Source organism: Stegodyphus dumicola, chromosome 9 (assembly GCF_044657685.1).
Source record: "Stegodyphus dumicola isolate Sdum_Otavi_A_Nest chromosome 9, ASM4465768v1".
Lineage (NCBI taxonomy): Eukaryota > Metazoa > Arthropoda > Arachnida > Araneae > Eresidae > Stegodyphus > Stegodyphus dumicola.
In genome coordinates, this window is record NC_140776.1 from 10,340,635 (window position 1) to 10,360,963 (window position 20,329).

A 20,329-nucleotide genomic window follows, 5' to 3' on the forward strand; every position below is an offset into this window, starting at 1 on the left:
ATGATGTATAAAAGAAATTAAGCAAACAAAACAAAAAAGATACACTTTTTCACAGACGATTGAGTATTTTTCATTTAATTAATTCAGTTCTCACTTTGCGAGAAGGCAAAAATACATAAAAACTCAAAATATCTATATTAAAAATTATGAAGTAAATCTGAAACACTTATTTCCTCGAAAAAATTCCAGAAAGAATTAAGCATGATTTAATTGGCAATAATAAACGAATGCGTTATCTTTGTTGTTGCAAAGCTAAGTTTCTCTAGATTGGTAACAAATCCACTAGTCTCCTGCTTCAAATGTAAACATCAATGGCCGCCATTAAAAACTGGCTTAGCGGCAATTAAACAACTTTAAAATTGCTGATAATTCTAAAAATATTGCACACAGATTTACTAAAGGCATAAAATCCTTAACCGGAAGATAAAAACAACATAATTCAATCATTTTTAAAGCAAAAAATGTACAATTTACAAACATATAAGAGTAAAGAAACTGAGATCACTGAGCTGGGTAACAGAGTGGATATATACGAGGGCCATCCAGGAAGTAGATTACGTTTCCGTCTGTGTCCGCTAGGGGCAGGGCTAGCGCGGCCATCTTGGGGTCAGAGCGTTGCGCAGCTCAGTCTGCATCTAGCCGTGCTAGTGAGAGGTTCGTGCTGTGCTCCGTTCAGATACTGTGACGGTTTGAAATGTCTGCGTTAATTGAAAATCCCGCGAGGTGCGCTCAGTAATAAGGTTTCTGACTGCAAAAAACTGTAAACCGATAGAAATCTATCGGCAGCTTCGTGAAGTGTATGGGGACAACATTATCACTGAAGGTGGAGTGCGTCAGTGGGTCATAAGATTTCAAAATGGCCGAACCAATGTTCACGACGAAGATCGAAGTGGGAGACCCAGCATAGTGACCGCCGAACTTCTCGAAAAAGTCGATGCTAAAGTCCGTGAAAATCGAAATTTCACAATAATGGAACTTTCTTTGAGTTTTCCACAAATTTCGCGAAGTTTGTTGCACGAAATCATCAGCGAAAAGCTTGGTTACCACAAGTTTTGTGCAAGATGGATTCCAAAAATCTTGACAGAGGACCACAAAAATCAGCGAATGGCTGCAGCGTTGAACTTTTTGGACGCTTACCATAAGGATGGTGACTCTTTACTCGATCGCATCGTTACTGGTGACGAAACATGGGTGAAACATGTGAACTGTGAAACGAAATTGCAATCAATGCAGTGGGGGCACACAAGTTCTCCCCAAAAACCCAAGAAATGCATGCAAACAATGTCGGCAAGGAAGATGATGGCGACTGTTTTTTGGGACAGAAAAGGTGTAATTTTGGTGGACTTCCTGGAAAGAGGCACTACAATAAACTCTCAAAGGTATTGCCAAACTCTCCAAAAACTCAGAAGAGCAATTCAAAACAAGCGCAGAGGAATGTTGAGCTCTAAGATCTTGTTGATTCACGACAACGCCCGGCCCCACACGGCAAATGTCACTCGTAAAGTTCTTGAATCTTTTAAGTGGGAGTTGTTTCCTCATCCGCCGTACAGTCCCGACCTGGCACCGAGCGACTTCCACCTATTCCCAGCAATGAAGAAGTGGCTGGCTATGCAGCGTTTTGATGACGACGCACAGCTGCAAGAAGAGGTAACGAAGTGGTTGAAGGCGCAGGCGGCCGAATTTTTCGACGAAGGAATTTCCAAGCTCGTACATTGCTACGATAAATGCCTTAATTTGTATGGTGACTATGTAGAAAAGTAGTATTTGAGTGTGGCTTTCATCTGTATATAATAAAATTTGTTTCCTATACTTTGTTTATTTTTTTATTCCAAAACGTAATCTACTTTCTGGATAGCCCTCGTATATAAATATATTTATATACGTTTGGTGCGGCCGATTGCAACCAAAATACGAGGTGCACATCTACATGTTATAGCAGTCCTATATACAAAATTTCAACGTTCTGAGGCTACTCGTTTTTGAGTTATGCGAGATACGTACGTACATACGTTCGTACAGACACCATGAAAAATTCTCTTCAGAATTAACTTTAAAGTAGTTTTATAATTTTTTTGAAGGAAAAGAGTATTTTATTCTGTCTTTATGTACAGATATCCCGCAAAAACATCGTTAAATTGCATTCGATAGCGGTCAAAATGGATATTTTCGTTGAAATATTCTGCCTGAAACTTTTCACGATTACAATACTTCCTTTTTACTTCGTACAAGGAAGTAAAAAGGGCAATCTTTTGGCTGTCTAGAAATATAAGTTTTAAAATTTGAATGGATCACAGAAGAAGCATTTTTAAAAAATACTTTAATGGGCACTTAACTTGTAACATGTTGAAATTGCTAACAGAAAGACTTAAGCTTGAACGAAAAGGATAAACTATTAATAGATTTTGACGTTCTTGGCAATTGCAGCGAGAGAAAAACTACAATTAAACTGGGAGTTTCCCAAACAGCATTGTGCAGTTTACTTAAACAAGGAATTACAGTCAAAAGTCGTTAATCCAGACTTGTCGGGACTTCGGCGATTCCGAATTATCGATATTTCTGGATTATAGAGCATCAGTTTAAATCTCGTAAGATGGCATGCAGAAATTCTAAAATTAAAAATATGAAATAAAGAATAATTATGATCTAAAGGATATCAAAATTTACAAAAAAAAAAAAAAAAAAAAAAAAAGAGGCTTAATATTTATTTGTTTACTTTATTAAACATTTCTTTCAATGTAAGTTGTTTAAGTTGCTTCGTTTTATGTGATAATACTTTCTCTTTAATTCTATAACCAGACATAATTTCTTGTTCAGTTACAAAGTTCCGCTGTTCAAATCCCGTAATTGCTGTGCCGAGAATACTGACTAACTTGTCAATCAAAATTTTTTCGTTTTCACTAACCTCTCTGTCACCTTCTTCATGTCTTTATCCATTTTTTGCAGCAATTCCACATTTTGTTTGATGGACATCGAAACATACTTTCGTTTTGTAGATCCTTTGGGAGCTCCAACATCGGAAATTCTTTTTGACATAATCGAAAGTTCAAGTTTACTTTTATAACATTGCTCTTACAGTCTGCAAAAAATAATAAGACGCATCGAATTCGAAGATTAAGGAACAACGCAATCATCAACATTAACTGAAATAGATAATTAGATAATTTTAGCTTATACCGTCCGTTATACATAAAACGCACATCCGAAAACGTATTCTGTGCTTGCGCACACGCATATGCGCAGTCGTAAAGTTCTTATGCGCATGTGTCAACGCGCCACATGCACAGAAAGTTTTTAGCTTTGAGGTCGAGATTATAGATCACTCCGGATTATGGGTGTCCGAATTAATGACTTTTGACTTCAAACTAATGAAGAACTAATAAAAAATGTCTTGCGGAAGCACAAAAATGATAGAAAATTGCAGATGTTGAAACTGCTTTTCTAGAATGGTTTCAAGGTATAAAACTAAATTTTTTTCTATTTCTATAGCTTTTTTTTCTTTCAATAATTCGCTAAATGCTGGGAGAAAAGTTTGCATCAACTGACATTTGGTCTGAAAGTTGGAGAAAGCAAAATCAGACACTGTTCATCTGAAACTACATGGTGAGAAGGAAGAGGCTGCATCATGCAACTGATAACTGGATAAAAGACATTTTGTTTGGGCTGCTAAATAAATACAAGCCACATGAAATTTATTAAACATATGAAACTAGTTTGCATTACACAACCTTATCAATACATACACTAATCTTTCAAGGTGAAACAGCAGCCACTTTAAGAAACTAAAGCAATCAGTTATTATGTCCATAATTTGCAATATGGACCCAGCAATTAAAAAGACAGGACTGGTTGTTGACAAACCCAGAAAATAAAAGCTTTCAAATATCATTACTGAAAAGATATTCAGAAAATGAACACACGTGAATTTTGTGAAAACATACTTAAAAGGTAATAAGTAAGTCAGTATCTTTGCTACAGGCCATGTATACAATGCAGAGGGTTTATCTCTTAAAATCAGCTAAAAACTGCTTTAAAAAATGTGTGAAAAGTATTTTTTTTTATATAGGAGAAGCCTTAGAGGAATTTCAGGCTAATATTTAAGACAGAGAGAGAGAGAGATTATGAAGATTAATTGTTTTTAGTATGCCTATTTTTTAATTTTCAAAAATATTGAAGAAATGTGTGTAAAAACTAACAATAAAAGTATTAATAATATTAGAATTATAGTATATGCATATAACATTCTAATTCTGCTGTAACTGTACATCACGTGTTACCTGCGTCATAAATACATTTCATGTCATCTTAAAAGTTTATGATGAATTTAATTAATTATATTGGATTAAGTATTATCTATTAAATGCTATTGCTCTATTTTATGTATCTTAGTGTACTTAATTGTAAAAATTTGTGCATTTTATATATTATCTATTTTTTTCTTGTGTGTTTCGGCTTATTTCTTCTTTTTCTATTTATTGCCATTCTATCTATTCATTTTGCTTCTGCACTCTTAAGATTTATGTATTGTTACTTTTTTTAATATAATTATCTTGCAGTATTTTTCAGAGGATAGAAATTAAGTAAATTGTAATTACATTTAGTCTTTCCCGTTGCTAAATTTTGGTTTCTTAGCATTCAAACTAAATAATACCACAATCATTGAAAGAACTTCTGAAACAAATTTAAGTTTCATTGGAATCATATTAATAAAATGTCGTTTCAAAACATCAATAAAAATCACAATTCAAAACATGAGAACCCCCAATTATATAATGGTGGAACATAAAAACTGCACACTTAGAAATAAAAAAGCACTAAAGATGTGATTTTCTGAGTTTAAACAAGCAATTAAATATATCTAGCCATCCAGTAAGTTTGCTTTTTAAGTCTGTTTGTAATATATGGGTAATATGTTATTAATGAACTGCAGAAACATCTTGAATACTGAAAAGACAAAACCATGGGGTAACAGCAGAAATGAATTTATTCAATTCCATTGCCTTGCAATAGAAAAATACATTACAAGATGAATATTTCTCACAAAAATACAATTGAAATAGATAACAACTTTTTACACATTCTAAAATTTTAATGCAGGCAGTCCTTGACTTATGATGACTTGCTTCTACAAGGACCAAAAACTACAATTAAAAAATTCTCTAACTTAAGTTTACTGCATACAAGCATGATTTCTGTACACATTATTTTAATATGAAATAAATTGACTGTTAGTGTGATAAGAACTGTTCATAAGAATTCAAATTCTCTTCTATTCTAAAACTGTACAAAAGATTTTCAATTATCTCATCACTTTGTAGATACTAGGTGACAGGGCCATCAAGCTAAGAGAAAAAGCTGACAAAATTGCAGGAAATGGAAGCAGGCAATTGATAGATGCATTTAGAAAGGAGAATGTATGACAGATATCTTTTTAAGGCCATCACAAATGAACATATAAATAACTGTTTGCATTTCCCAATAGCTGACATATTTGACAATTGTACAAGTAGTGGAGCAATGATTAATGTACCAGCAAGGGTTATGGAGGTAGCAACTAGCTATTGTTGTAGTTACGGAATACAAATCAGATGCCGTACAGATACCAGTAAGCAGACTCTTAATACTGTGATACTCATTACATGATTAACAAACAAACCATGTAATTATTAACTGCAAGAAATATAATAGGACTAGGAACATTCTGTTGAAAGGGATAAGATTGGAAAAATTTGATTCATCTGCTATGCAGTTTTATAGCTAAATGCATCCTGAAGTAAATTAATAAATGATTGTGTCCATTATGAATAACAGGCTCTACATTTTACACTACAATTAACTATCAACTTCAAATTTAACTTTATTGCATTAAAAGATGGTTATTTAAATATGTTGGATTCGGCAAGAAGTCGCCAAATATACAGTGAATTGGAGTAACTGAATCTCCACGGGCAGTTTGGTGTATATGGATAAGCTGAAAAACAGGGTGAAAAGCCATTAAAAGGTCATTCCAGCCTTGTATGTATTCTTAAGTTAGATTGTCCTGAGGTATAGTGTGCTACAAATTCTTACAGGCATTGTACAATAACTTTACAAAAAGAGGCAGTTAAAGTACAGGTCTCCAGATACAACAAAAGGATCCTTCAGTGATTTCTAGCTTCCATCTGATTTTGAGAAACTACAACAGAACCTCAATTTACATCCTACAAATCTATATACTAAAGATCTAGCAGTTATATATCCTTAGAGGATTTTCAAATTTACATCTACACAGATAGTTCAAAAATTTAATTAGATGTAGGGAGTGTTCTTTTCAAGATAGACTTCAGTTCAAACTCTAGTCTATTCAGCATGCAAACTCAATACTCCAAGCCAAACTCTTAGCTGTTAAAGAAGGCATTAAATTTGCAAAGAAGTTTCAAGAAACAAGCATAATGATTTTGGACAGTGCCTCAGGTATACAAGCAATAATTGATTTTAGTCTGGTAAGAGAAATACAACAACTACTGCCACTTTTTCCAGCATTCCTAAAGCCAAAATTGCAATGGACAAGACAACATATGGATACTATAGATAATGAGATTGCAGATGGAATTGGTAAAAGATGCAGCTAATAGTTCCTCAATGCACACATTTACCTTAGTAAGTCCTTTATCCTATTTAAAATCAAGACTGGAAAAAGATCTAATATTACTTTGGGAACAAAACAGGTGCCAATACATATAGGAAGAAGAAAACATTTTTTGCCAATCCCTTCCAGAAATATGATCTACACTGATCAAGCTACTACATTTTTTCTCAACAGCCCATGGCCCTTTCAGTGCATATTTCTATTGCTTTGGATTCTATCATATGGCTTATTGTATTTATGGTATGAAAGGAACTATTGACCATTATATGTTTAACTGTGAAGTGACAAAAGACTTGCACTTTCGACCATATACCACAGAAAACGCTTGGGTTCGGTTTCAACAATTCCTAAAGAGCAACATTCTAAGATACAAACTTTAGTTATTAATAGATTCATTAAATTGTGACAGCCTAGAGGCACTGTAGTTTTATTTCTATTACTTGAACAAGTTATCACTTGTCTTTTACTTTGATCATTATCGTCCAAATAATATTTCAAATATCACCATTTCCAACTGAACAGCAACAGCGAAAATAATCATTAGTTTCCTGTCTTCCCTTGTAATTCTCATATCTGGCTGGTGTTTCCATCTGATCTACATTTTTCATGTAGATGACAGAGGTCAAGGTTTTAAATGTAATGCAATTGATATGAATGAATTACACATTCCGTCTGTCATAAGTAATTGTTGTAACTCTAATATCTCTCTATTTTATAAGGTTGTATTAATTTTCATTGTTACATATCTCCATACTGAAATTTCACAAAAATCATTGTTGCAAACTTTGATTTCAATAAAACTGCCTTTGCAAATGGTAATACAGTTGTTTTATTTATTTAAAAAAGAGAGAGAGAGAGAGAGAGCTTTAAATCTTCTTTATTACTTTATATAGATTATAATAGAAAAAGGCCTACATATCTTTCAAATTTTTTTCTCTCTATATTTTAAATGTTGACTTGCATATAATTAACAGGTAATTGGCATTTTATTATTTAATATCAATTATTATTTACTTCATTATCTTGTTTTCTGTCTTCTTTTTAATATTGTCTCTATGATGTTACTTTTCTCCTTCTTTTCCTTTCCTTCCCTTCTTTCTCTCTCCTTTTACTCTTACTCCTTCTCTCACTTTATATTAAACATAGTATAACCATACCAATATATATGTATTAAGAAACAACCGTATAAAACAGAATATCTTAAACAGATTAAATGTATAGATTCACAACTGTCAAAACAGAATCTTATTATAAAAACAATTGTAATTTTCTTTCTCATTTCTTATATTGTTCATTTAACATTATTAGTTAAATATTAGTTTTCCCTTCCTTTTGTAATTTCCTTTAGTTTTCACAATAAAACTCTGTACAACTTAAAAGTTTGCAATAACGCCATTGGTCTCCAGACCCAAGACTTGGCTGGGCCTAACAGGTAGTAGATAGTTCCACCATCTCAACTGTATCTTCTGTATACACTTGACAAACATTATGACAAACTGCAGCTGAAGTACTGCCTATATCGGATTTGTAGATTAAACATTTTCTGATTTATTTCTCATGGCTTATCATATTAAACTGGTAAATACACGAGTTACTGTAAGAAACTCAAGCTATGCTTCTATCCCACCTCTATTCTTTGTTGGCAAAAGTTCCAGCTATATAGCACCATAGCATCAGAAGTCATCTGATTAAAATTTGCCTTCTACAGAATGGATGAAAATTTCACACACAAACTAAAAAATTTTTCATTTAAAATTCTTAAATTAAACTTGATGCAAGCATAAAAATATTTCCACTGTCATTTACATTATTTAATCAATAATCTTGCCAAGAAAATCTGAGAACAAATAGGCGTTCGATTCCACATGATCTTTCAAGTACTTTTGTCATTTTCAAACCATAGGTAGCTAGATATGTTGCAATATCCTCTGAAAAATACCAGACAATAAATAAACTGTACTTTATAGGACAAATACACATCAGATAAAGATAAATTAATGAGATTAAAGTATCTGATGTAATCTCATTACTAGAAAAATGCATATTTTCACCTTCTAAAGTCAAATATAAGCCCTCACAATCATTTTATTATTCAATACTTTTTTCTTTCATGTTAGAATTTAATAATCACTCAAGTCACCTTAAGGGGCAAACTGAGTATTATATCTTGCTAAAATTGCTGAACTTTGATGGCATGTTATATAAACCAAATTAGCTAAAATGTAGCTTTCATTCATAAAACTGTTCAATGATAAAGCATGAAAAGTATCACAAAATTTCACCCATGAATGTAAGTTAACACAAGAGTCACAGAAATGAATGAAGCATATTAAATGCGATCTTAAGTGATATCTTTGACATCAGTTCTACAATAACAGAAGGTGGTTGAATAGTTCACATGTAAAATAATCAAATTCTCATTCATTTATAGATAAGAGGTCTATGACTTGCATAAAAATTAAGGCAATAGTTTCATGTCATTAAAGCACTGAAGAAGGTATGAATAATACAAAAGAGCTTTAACATGATACTGGAAAATATTTTTACATATGAGCATAAACGAGATTTTATTACATTGCTTCAAAATGTTATGAGGTGCTGATAAGCTGCTCTGATCTCTTTAGTAGCTGTTATAGTGGTAACACTGGCTGCCATATCATTGGGTCCAACTTGAATCCTGGAGAATACTAGTGTTTTTGCAAAATAAGGGTAAGAAATGTCTTTGTGAAGGATTTCCTGCAATCATATGTATCTTACACTGCAAAAACACATATGTGGTCAATTCTTCCTCTAGTGAGTCCAATGTTGTCTTAACTGCTGCCATACTGATGAGCTGCCTGGGTTTGAATCCCAGAAAAAGCACATATGTTCGTATGTGTATAATGTCTGTGCAGCAAGGTGGCATTTAAAATATCGGAAAGCTGGAAGTCTTCTCAACTGGCTTGGTGGCAAGGGAAGAGGAATCTGAGATTTTCAGATCCATCCCTGAGGTTTTACTACATCAAAATTGTTTTTGAGATACATAGTGCAGTGGGATTATATCTGAACGACCAATGGTGAAATACTTATGTTCTTCACTTCTACCTGAGATACTGCCAAACTATTAAAAATAAATTTTCATGATCAAATTTTGAAACAGGTGTCTTTATGTATACTATATAGTGTACAAGGCAGGTGTATATCAATATATAGTGTATATCAAGGCAGGATCAATATTGACTACTGGGGCATTGATAGAATTTTAAATTGTTTCAATAGCCAAATATGCACGAGTAATTGATTGATAAAAGTATTGTATTATCCGTGTATAACTTTTTTTAGAAACTTCATGTCTGAAAACTGGATGCATCTAATACAATGGCAGTGCTGACCCCAATGAAAGCGGTAACAGTGGCACTGCAGCAAACAAAATCAACATCGAAAGATCATCCATGATGCATATGTGACAACATGCATGTTAATCCTTAGAATGCCAAGACCTTCGCTCACACGTTTCCTTAAAAAACCGAAAACTCTAAAATTCGACTTAAGATTTAAAACACTTTTCTCCCTCCATTCATTAATGAACAAAGATGCATGAAGGTTTCAAATCATATAATTTTTAGTTCCTTGCAAAGGGGCTTCCGCCCTGAACATATAGTAAGTCACCTTTAACCTAAGATAAAGAACAACAAAAGAATCCTTTTAGGACAAGACTGTCTACAATAAAGATAAACTGATACAATGCATTTGGAGAAACTGCACCTTACGCTATTGTATACTTAGAGGCTTATACAGATGAGGTTCATCAAACATATGGGAGATCTCATAGTGATGAATTATATACTGAATAAACACCAATTTCAATAACTTTATATATTATTTTTTCCTATTAAGTTGTAATCCAACAGGCTAATAAAAAACCAGACCACCAGTCAAATAATTCTTTATTATTTTCAATTTTCAGGTCCCAGAATCAAGATGTGTTTTATATAAGCAGAAATATGGTAATCACTTCTTTACTACATTTTCTTTTTAATTACTGTCTCAAAAATAATATGCCTGACATGTGGAATGCCAATCAATCAAACACTATCCAAAACACTATATAGACATTTTTAATACCATAACAGAATTTTCCCTTGCAGTTGACAATTCTATGATGACACAATTAATAAAATTAAATAAACCTATATATGTTACTTGCCTGATATATGTGCACTTTTCAATGACACACAAAAAACCCGCAAAGATGAGACATCTCACCGAAACTAAAATAATTATCTTTGGTTCCGTTCTAAAATTGACTTGTTTATATAGATACTGAATTGAAAAGAATTCCATTACTTAGAGAATTAGCGTGTTTATCCATTACTGAAAAGGTATGCATTATCTCAGAAGATATATTGCTATCTACAAACCACTTGTAAAATTTCAAAGATGATTTTAATGTTCACTTCCAAGACATCGAAAATTTGAATGTGCCAGTATGGCTTATAGAACTCCTGAACTGCAGTCTATCTGATCTTGTGATCTTGATACAATAATGCAAGAACAGTTGGCTGTATTGAAGGAGGATGTTTAAGCACAAGTCTTATTAAAAAACATGAATATGCTTTGAAATTTAAAAGTCATCTGCCAGAAATATCTCAAAATAAAAGCTGCTACTGAAACAATATTATTTACTCTTCCCTCATCTAGTAAAAGCTGGCTTTAGTCAACTCAATAACTTACGAAGGAAAACAAGAAACTGATTGACTACTTTTGAATGAGATGATTTAGTTAAACAATTTTACAAGAAATATTTAAAAAAAAAAAAAAAAAAAAAAAAAAAAAAAAAAAAAAAAAAAAAAAAATTGCATCAATACATCAGACACAGCCTACATATTAATTAAAATCAAATTTTTCAACAATTGGAATTCAATTTTGTTTCCAGAAAATTTCTTTAATTGTAAAATTAAAAATAATGATCTTTATCATTAAAAAATGAAGAATCTACATATATGTATATGTTCCTAATATTGTGGAAATGCAGCAATACCTAGAACCACCAAATTTTGAACATAGTCCTCCAATTGAACATGTGCACCTCAAAGCCCAAATTTTTAATTTTTATCTTTTATTTCATATTTTGTGTGCAAAATAAGGAATTTAATTAACAACTCAGTGATTTAACCCTTTGATTATGAATAAAAAAAAAGCACTACTCTGTTTTCTATCCAAGTGAACAAAATATGTCATAAATAGGGTAAATTTAGCATTTGGGATTTTTTTGACAAGCAGTTTTCAGGCCAAAGGCTGGGACACCTATGTTCCAGCTGTAGTTAATGGTGGTATACAAAAGTCCTACACATACTGATCGACTTCCATAAGTGAACCTATTATTCTAGAAAACTTCATTCATGAAATAGATTTATGTCATATGGTATAGGGTAAAAAGCATTCTTTGCATAACCCAATATTACACATTGGCAACTCATATTTCTTCTTTTGTCTATGTTCATTTGTGTACAATGAGCACAGCAGGAAAACTTTTAGTGGAACATTTATGTAATATCAGTAATCAAAGGGTTAAATGCTTTGTGACATTACTCTGTAAAGAATAAGATATTTATATTTTAAATATAATCAGAAAACACAACATTACAAAAGAAGCATACTGCCTCTTTATAAAATGCAATATTTTCTTTCGAATTTAGCCACACTGTGGGAAAATGGCAGCACACAGAGCCACCAAATTTTGAATGTATGCAGTCTCCATCAGAACATATCCATTTTTTTTTTTTTTTTGAATGCCCAAATTTTGAATTTTGAACTTATTAATTATTTTATATTTTGTGTAAATTTAAGGAAATTCTGTTTAAAAACACAGCAATACAAAAGTTTTATGTTGCTATAGGGTAAAGATATGTATACTTGAAATTTAATCGGAAATCCCAGTAACACGAAAGAGAAGTGTGTTGCCTCTCAGCAAAACACAAAATATTTGTCTTTTTAAACAATAAACTATATGACCTATGGACAGCAATTATCAGTTATCTTACTTGCTTTTATTATGTATGCCTGCTATAAAAATACAAATTTTGTGAAACTTGAAATTTTTTTAACTTAAGGTGTTACTATAATGCCCATTCTTTGAACCGCTGTTATTTGAAAAAACAAATTATTTGACAGGAATAGTAGTACCTTATGCACAGCCATGTGTTATTTATGCATGTGTTGACTAATCCTTCTGTGTTTGGATGTGAACACTGTGCATCATGGAACAATGCACAATGGTCGTGAACAGTCACAGAAGGTTAAACAGCAAACACATAAACAAAATTCTTATTTTAAAAAGTTCTAAGATTTATTAAGAACTGAAACTGGGCACACTCTTGACCTGCTGGCAGAAGCAAGGAAACTCTTCAGAAGTCATTAAGCACTTTTAATAAATTGTTCAATGAGATCCATGGATTAACAGACATAATGACACATGAAATAGATGTAGGGATAACCCTTATGTAGAGCAAAACTCTAGAGATACGGCAAAATTAAATACCAATTCATAGGAAAAATAATCAAGGATATGCTTAGAAACATTACCATTGATTCTACAAGTAGACTCTATGAACTGTTTTGTGGCAGGAAAAGAATAATTTTGCTCCTACAAACCATACATAATGATAATCTGTTATCGGTTACAGGAAGTTAATTACACTGGTTGATAAATTATTCTGTGTAAGGCTGTGCTAAGCAGAAACTATACATATGATAACAAAAATATGAGGAAAATTTTAAGACTGGGAATAAAGTGCTGAAATTTAAATATTCATTGTCTTAATTGCAGGCCAAGGTTGGAAAGTTTTGCCCTAAGTTTGAGGAAGCTTTGTAATTGAGCAATTAACACTTTCTGGACCAGAATCCCATATACACATTCCCTAGAAACGTCTCTCCCAGCCGGCATCAGCATCTCACTCGCGCATCACTGGAGAATGCACGAAAGGGACGTCTGATGTATACATGCATTTTAAGATAACACTTTTCAAAGACCACTAGATGGCATTCTGTGTCCATTACTTTTGAACTTAATACAGTTTTAGGATCCTGAACTTCAGTTTGATGACTTTCTGCATAACGTTAATGTCAGCTGTTGCAAGCAAGGGAGGGGAAGCGTAACCTAAGCAAACAGAGCTTGGGCTCTTTAACTTGCCACGTGTTATAAACATTCGTGTTTCTGATATCCCTCCAAATAATTTTTTTATTCTTTTTTTGCTACTCTGTAGGATCTTTTAGGGTTACTACGTGGGGTTCTATTATGCTTTGCACTGCTTTTACCACTTTTGCTTGCATACTTCCCTTACTATTTTGGAAAGCCACCACTAAGTTTATTATGGTGAGCAGGCGTTATTTATCAAAGGATAGATACACTCGCATAGTAAATGAGCTAATTAGTGAGATAGATGGAAGTGATGATTCATTTTCTAAAGAGTTAGAAAGTGACAATTTTAGTGATTCTCATAGGAACAGTTTTGTCAGAGACTGAACTCACTGAGTGCCTGTCTTCTGCTTCCAGAGAAAGATTTTTTTTAATTCCTCTTGTAAATAATCTTTCTTGAATACTTTTGTTAATTTTAATGTTTATTAATGTATTTTGTCAATTAAGCTTTCGGAATAATTTTAATAGTGCTTCCAAAAATATTTCTCAATGTAGGTAATTTTTTTATATATTTCTATGTAAAGTAAAATATTATTAAATGCTATTTTTAACATATATAATAGCTTAGGTAACTGGTATAAAAAATTACAATATTAGGACATAAACCTTTTTATTGTGTGTTTCTTATCATAAAGTTAGGCTTAGCAAAGTAAAAACTCTGTGGGATGAATCCTTTCAACTCCCATCCATCCTGAGGGAACATTTTAAACAAAGGCATGCCATCTCAAAAGGGTTAAAAGTTGTGAATATCTCAAAGAAAAAGATGATTTCATAGTTATGATAAATGTCAGTCAATTAAAATAGGCAAATATGCTACTAATAAGTTTCAGCAACAGCCCCTGAAAAAATGTTGGCCAGGCCTATCTGGTATGATTCAAGAACAGGCCAGGTCAAACAGCAAAAGTGCCTAGGTTTACAGTGGGTAGCAAAATTCAAACTGCAAAAATTCAAAAGGCAATGTTAATGATGACCAGCTCTTACAACAACCAAGAAGAATCCATGTTGCAAGAATGTAGTGGCTCAGTTGAAAAAGAATTCATTCAACAAAGAATATTCCAGTTAAGAAGAGCAAATAGCCCAACTACAATTGAAAAATAAATGAAAATTAATTTCCCTTTCATTCTATTAAAGTGGAACATTAGTTACTTTTATGCATATACTTCATGTTTTTAGTCTATGTTTTACCTCAAGTAAGAATTTCTGAATTCTAAGTAGCAGCCAGGTTGCATTTTGTTACTTATTAGTTTATTAACACAAAGTTTATGGCCAAAAACCTTATTTTTTTAAAAATTATTAATAAGATTGTAAACTATCAGAAATTTTAAAGTGAACAAAGCAACTTAAAGTATAAGTGAAATTAGAAACTGATTAAGAGTAATGAAAGACTTAATGAAAATGTTTTAGAAATTTAATAGAAGGTTCTTCAGAAACATTTTGCTTGAACATTACATTGAAGCAGAAACTTCAGCCTAGATTTTGAAACAGGACATCTTTGAGGTCTAGTGAGTCAGATACACTAGCTATGTATGATTTTTAGTAGAAGGCAGAAGTTTTTTTATACATAGTACAGACATTTTACTTTTTTACACATCATGAAACTGCACAGCAAGAAGATTTAAGATAAGCTGAAAAACACTGCGTAAAAAAAAAGGGGGAGAACAGCTCTATATCTCCCATCCTAATGGGCCAATTAACGAAATTCAAATTGCGCTTTCCATGTATCAAAAGCACAACTTAGGATATACATTAGATTTATATATAGCATTGTTATAACATAAATATTGTTGTGAAACTGATTAGTTGTATCTTACAAATATTAAAAACAACTCTCTTAATTTTGATGTACGAGACACAGATGGCTTTGGCTGTCATTGAAGTAGGAAGAGAAAAAGGGTTTTTCCTTTTCGACCTCGTGACGTGAAACGATTTAGATGTGTAATAACTTTAAGTGTCAGAAAAATTTCCCGAATATTGTTAAATAATGTATATATTTTGTTGTTTAGATAGAATATAATTAGATAAATCAACTTCTTAAGAGTTTTTATTCCGATTCAACATCACACTACCCAGGTAAGTGAGCAAGTTTTGTCTTTAGTTTTCCTGTATTGCTCGGTATCTGGGCTGAGTGAAGGAAGTATTTTTATTTTAGTGATATTTAATGATACGAATATGTTTTAGTAATAGCAAAAATTGGCGTCCCGTGACAGGACTAAAATAAACTTTAAAAAAAATTATTTTAATGGTTATAGATAGTTTTTGATGTATTAAAGTATAATTAAGTATAAATTCGAAACTATTTTTTGTAAAGCAGTTTGTTTTACTTTGAAAGTTAACTATGGAAGCTTTAAAGGCTCTGAAACTTAAATGGGCAGGTTTACGCAATTCTTTTGCAAAAACTGCCAATATTTTAAAAACGGAGTTAGTAAATGAAGATTTTTCTGTAGATTTAGTACAAGATAAACTTACTAAACTACAAAATGTATATTCAGATATAAAAAATGTAGATGATAAAATTCTTGATTTGTTAACTGAAGACGGGAAAACTTTAGAGGATGATCTTACTAAAGAAATCGAAAGTCGCGAGGTGTATTCTGATGATTTTATAACACTAATTTGGCAAATTAATGAAAAATTGCAATTTTCGGATGAAATCAATTTAGAAACAAGACCAAATGATGGCGCTGGTATTTGTTGTAGTAAGATTAAACAGTATAGACTTCCGAAAACTGAACTTAAGAAGTTTGATGGGGAATTGATAAATTGGCTACCGTTTTGGTCGCAGTTTGAGAAAATTCACACTGACCCTGATTTATATCAAAGTGACAAATTTTCCTATTTGATTCAGTGTATGAAGCCCAGATCACGTGCTAAAGAATTCATTGAAAGCTGTCTGGTGACTTCAGAAAATTATGATAAAGCTGTTTTAGCTTTGAAGGAACGTTTTGAGAAACCTGAATTATTAGTAGAAGTGTATGTTAGGGAACTAATTAAATTAATTGTTTCTAATGTGAAGGCAGATCACAAGGATAAATTACCTCTTAATAAACTGTATGATAAAACTGAAGCTCAGATGAGAGCCTTAGAGTCTTTAGGTCTTAAATCGAGCGAAAACACATCGTGGTTATTTCCGAAGGTGGAATCGTGTCTCACAGAGGATGTTTTAAAGGCGTGGCAAAGGAGTTCGCACTTTAACCAGCCTGAAGGAACTGATCTTTCTCGCCTTACCAACTTGATGAAATTTTTGAAGTCTGAAGTGGAGGGTGAGGAGATATTAAAATTGGCGCATAATGGACTCGATGGTGTTCGTCGTAAAAAAAGAATATCATGACAAAGCAAAGAGGGAAACAAAAGGTAAATTTAAATTTAAGAAACAGGCAAATGTTCCCACTGCCACAGGTTTTCTTACAACTAAAGAACATGCATGTATTTTTTGTGGTAAAATGCATGATAGTAAAAATTGTTACGATGCACGTTCATTATCTCTTAATGAAAGGATTTCTAAAGTTAAGGAGAAAAAATGCTGTTTAAAATGCTTGGAACCAAATCATATGGCAAAGTTCTGTAAACAGTTTGTTAGGTGTTTTGCTTGTGGTAAATCACACTCAGTTATTTTGTGTCCAGACATTAATAATGAAACTGAACCTCCTACAGAAAAATCAGAAATAGACATCATACATACGGCTACAGCCAGGCAAACTTGTACCGCTGACGTAGCTTTAATGACTTTATGCGTAAGAGTAGCGGGTGTCAAAAAGCATAAAGATGTTAGAGTACTCTTAGATTGTGGTTCCCAGAAATCGTATATTTTGAAATCAATGGCCACTGAATTGGGATTACCAATTATTTCCAAAGAAAATGTTGCTCTTACTTTATTTGCAGGTGCTAGAACTTGAAGCAAATTTGCATAACAAATATCGGGTAAAATTATGTTCAGCCAGTCCACGTAAGTATTCAGATCTAGAATTTGAATTTTTAGATCAAGACATAATATGTGGGGATATACTTCGGGTACCCAAGGGTCCGATATTAAAAGAATTAAAATGAAACAGCATTTGGTTGTCGGATTTGGGAGCAGATTGTCCAAAAATAGAAATGCTCATCGGTAGTGATATTTATGGAAAAATTATCACGGGATCAGTAAAACAATTAAGAGAAGGACTAACAGCAGTATGTACAAAACTTGGTTGGGCAGTTTGTGGTGTATCGGAGGAATTTGTTAATCACAAAGATAAAGATGCTTCCATTTTGTGTGCAAGTTTAGGGGGCCACGACTTTAAAATCTCCGATCTTTGGAGCTTAGAAACGATCAGAATATTAGATGCTCATTAGAATTCAACTAACGCTGCTGAGGAAGAAATAGCCCACGAACAATTTTTAAACTCTCTTTCCAGAAATGAAGATGGTCGTTATTGTGTCGGATTACCTTGGTTAGCATATAACGCAGAATTGCCATCAAGCATGTATTTATGTAGCAGAAAAAAGATTGTTCAGTGTCACCCGAAAACTCAAGTCTTTACATAAATATGAAGAATATGATAGAATTTTTAATGAATGGATGGAAAAGGGTGTGATTGAAATAGTACCAGACGATGAAGTGAATTCTAAAGGGCACTATTTACCACGTCACCCAGTATTTAAACCAGACTGTGTCTCAACTAAGATAAGACCTGTTTTTGACGCATCATGTAAAGTTAATAGATCGCCCTCCCTTAATGATTACTTAGTAAAAGGACCAAATTTAATAGAAGAAATCCCTTCAATTTTGTTAAGATTTAGAGAAAAATGCATTGGCGTAACCTCTGATATCCGGCGTGCATTTTTAGAGATTGAATTACGGAAAGAAGATAGGGATTTTTTAAGATTTTTATGGTGGGAGAAAGAAAATGTGCTGAAGTTTTTCTGCCATACGAGGGTATTTTTTGGAGTAAAGACCAGCCCTTTTCTATTAGGGGTGGTTATTTCAGTTCGTTTGGCACAAGTTCTATTGCTCAGAAATTAAGTAAATCCTTTTATATTGATAATTGTGTGACTTATGTTGATAACGAAAAGGAGCTTGTTAATTTTGTGAAATATTCTACTGAAATATTAGCTGAAGCAAAAATGGACTTACGTATGTGGACCTATGGCCCAGTAGAAAAAGATGTGGAACTAACCCAAAGTGCTTTGTGCACTGAGTCCACAATGGAGAATTCTGTACCAGTTTTAGGGATTATGTGAAACAGAATAGAAGATAACCTTTATATTGAAATTAAGACTGTATTGGTTTCAAACAATTTGTCTGAAAGAGAGGTTTTGTCATTAACGCAGACAATGTTTGATCCTTTGGGTTTCTTGACACCTGTTTTATTGCCTGCAAAGTTACTGCTACAGGAAATTTGGGCGATAAAAGCAGAGTGGGCTACTCATCTACCAGATAGTATCAAAAGTAAATTTTCGAGGTAGTATAATAAATTACAAATTTTGAATAAGTTGAGAATACCACGACGTATAGGTTTTGGAGATAGAAGTTCCTGGACACTCCATGCATTTTGTGATGCTAGCCAGCATGCTTATGCCACGGTAATATTTTTGAGATGCAAAACTAAAGAAGAAACATTAGTCAGTTTTGTAGTGGCTAAGTCAAGAGTCGCACCCTTAAAAGAACTTACTATTCCCCGTCTAGAACGTATGGCATGTCTTTTGGGCGTACGTCTTTCCAAATATGTGACAGAAGCTTTTACATTAGATGACATCCCGAAATATTTTTGGACTGATTCCACCACGGCCATATCTTGGATTCAAAGAAATGATGCGTGGGGGACTTTTGTGGGCAATCGTGTGAAGGAAATTTGCGCTTTCACTAAAGCAAATCAGTGGTCATATATACCGGGTCATTCTAACCCATCTGATTTACCTTCTCGTGGTTGTTCCCCTCTTCAGTTTTCCGAATTAAATTGGTGGAGAGGGCCTGTTTGGCTCAAAGGCCCTAGAGATAGCTGGCCAAAATTAGAGGTTAAGCCAAATGAAACTTTATTTTTTTAGAGCGCAGGAAAGGCATAAATTTAAATGTAAATCTTAGTATAACTACAAAAGTGGATAAAGTTAAGTGGTGTGAGAAGTTTTCTAAATTTTCAAAAATGGTAAGAGTTTTAGGTTGGATAAAAGGATTTATCAAAAATTGTCAAAAGAAAATTGTATATAAAGAGCCTTTTCTGTCAGCTTCCAAGATACAGGAATCTAAAATTATACTTCTTTCACTTGTTCAGGGGGAGAGTTTTCCAGAGACTGGAGACTCCATCAATGGTCTTTTGACCGTACGAGATCAGGGTGGCTTAAGAAAAGTAAAAACGAAAATCACCGAACGAGATGATTCTTATGCATTCCGGTACCCGATTTTATTAACTGCTAAGCATTATATTGTTGATTACCATTTAAAGCATTCTCATGCTGGCGTACAAGCATTAACTGTTATAATTAAAGAAGAATTCTGGATCATTGGTACAAGACGCAGAATTAGATCAGTGGTGAAACAGTGCATCCGTTGTAAA

The 20,329-nt window shown here is 33.0% G+C and overlaps 1 protein-coding gene across 7 annotated transcripts in view; it reads right to left on the reverse strand.

Annotated features, from left to right (window-relative positions):
• Positions 1-2,746: 2,746 nt before the first annotated feature.
• HemK2 (HemK methyltransferase 2) overlaps positions 2,747-20,329 on the reverse strand; it is a 53,364-nt gene continuing 35,781 nt past the window's right edge. For 3 of the 7 annotated variants that reach the window (XM_085823200.1, XM_085823202.1, XM_085823201.1), the window contains one exon: positions 2,752-3,076. In XM_085823200.1, the coding sequence (XP_085679326.1) occupies positions 2,919-3,076 (158 nt within the window). In that variant the 3' untranslated portion in view covers positions 2,752-2,918. Of the gene's footprint in view, positions 3,077-4,963; positions 8,554-20,329 lie in introns of those variants that run through there. The other 4 variants (XM_085823199.1, XM_085823203.1, XM_085823196.1 and 1 more) reach the window with 4 other exon arrangements.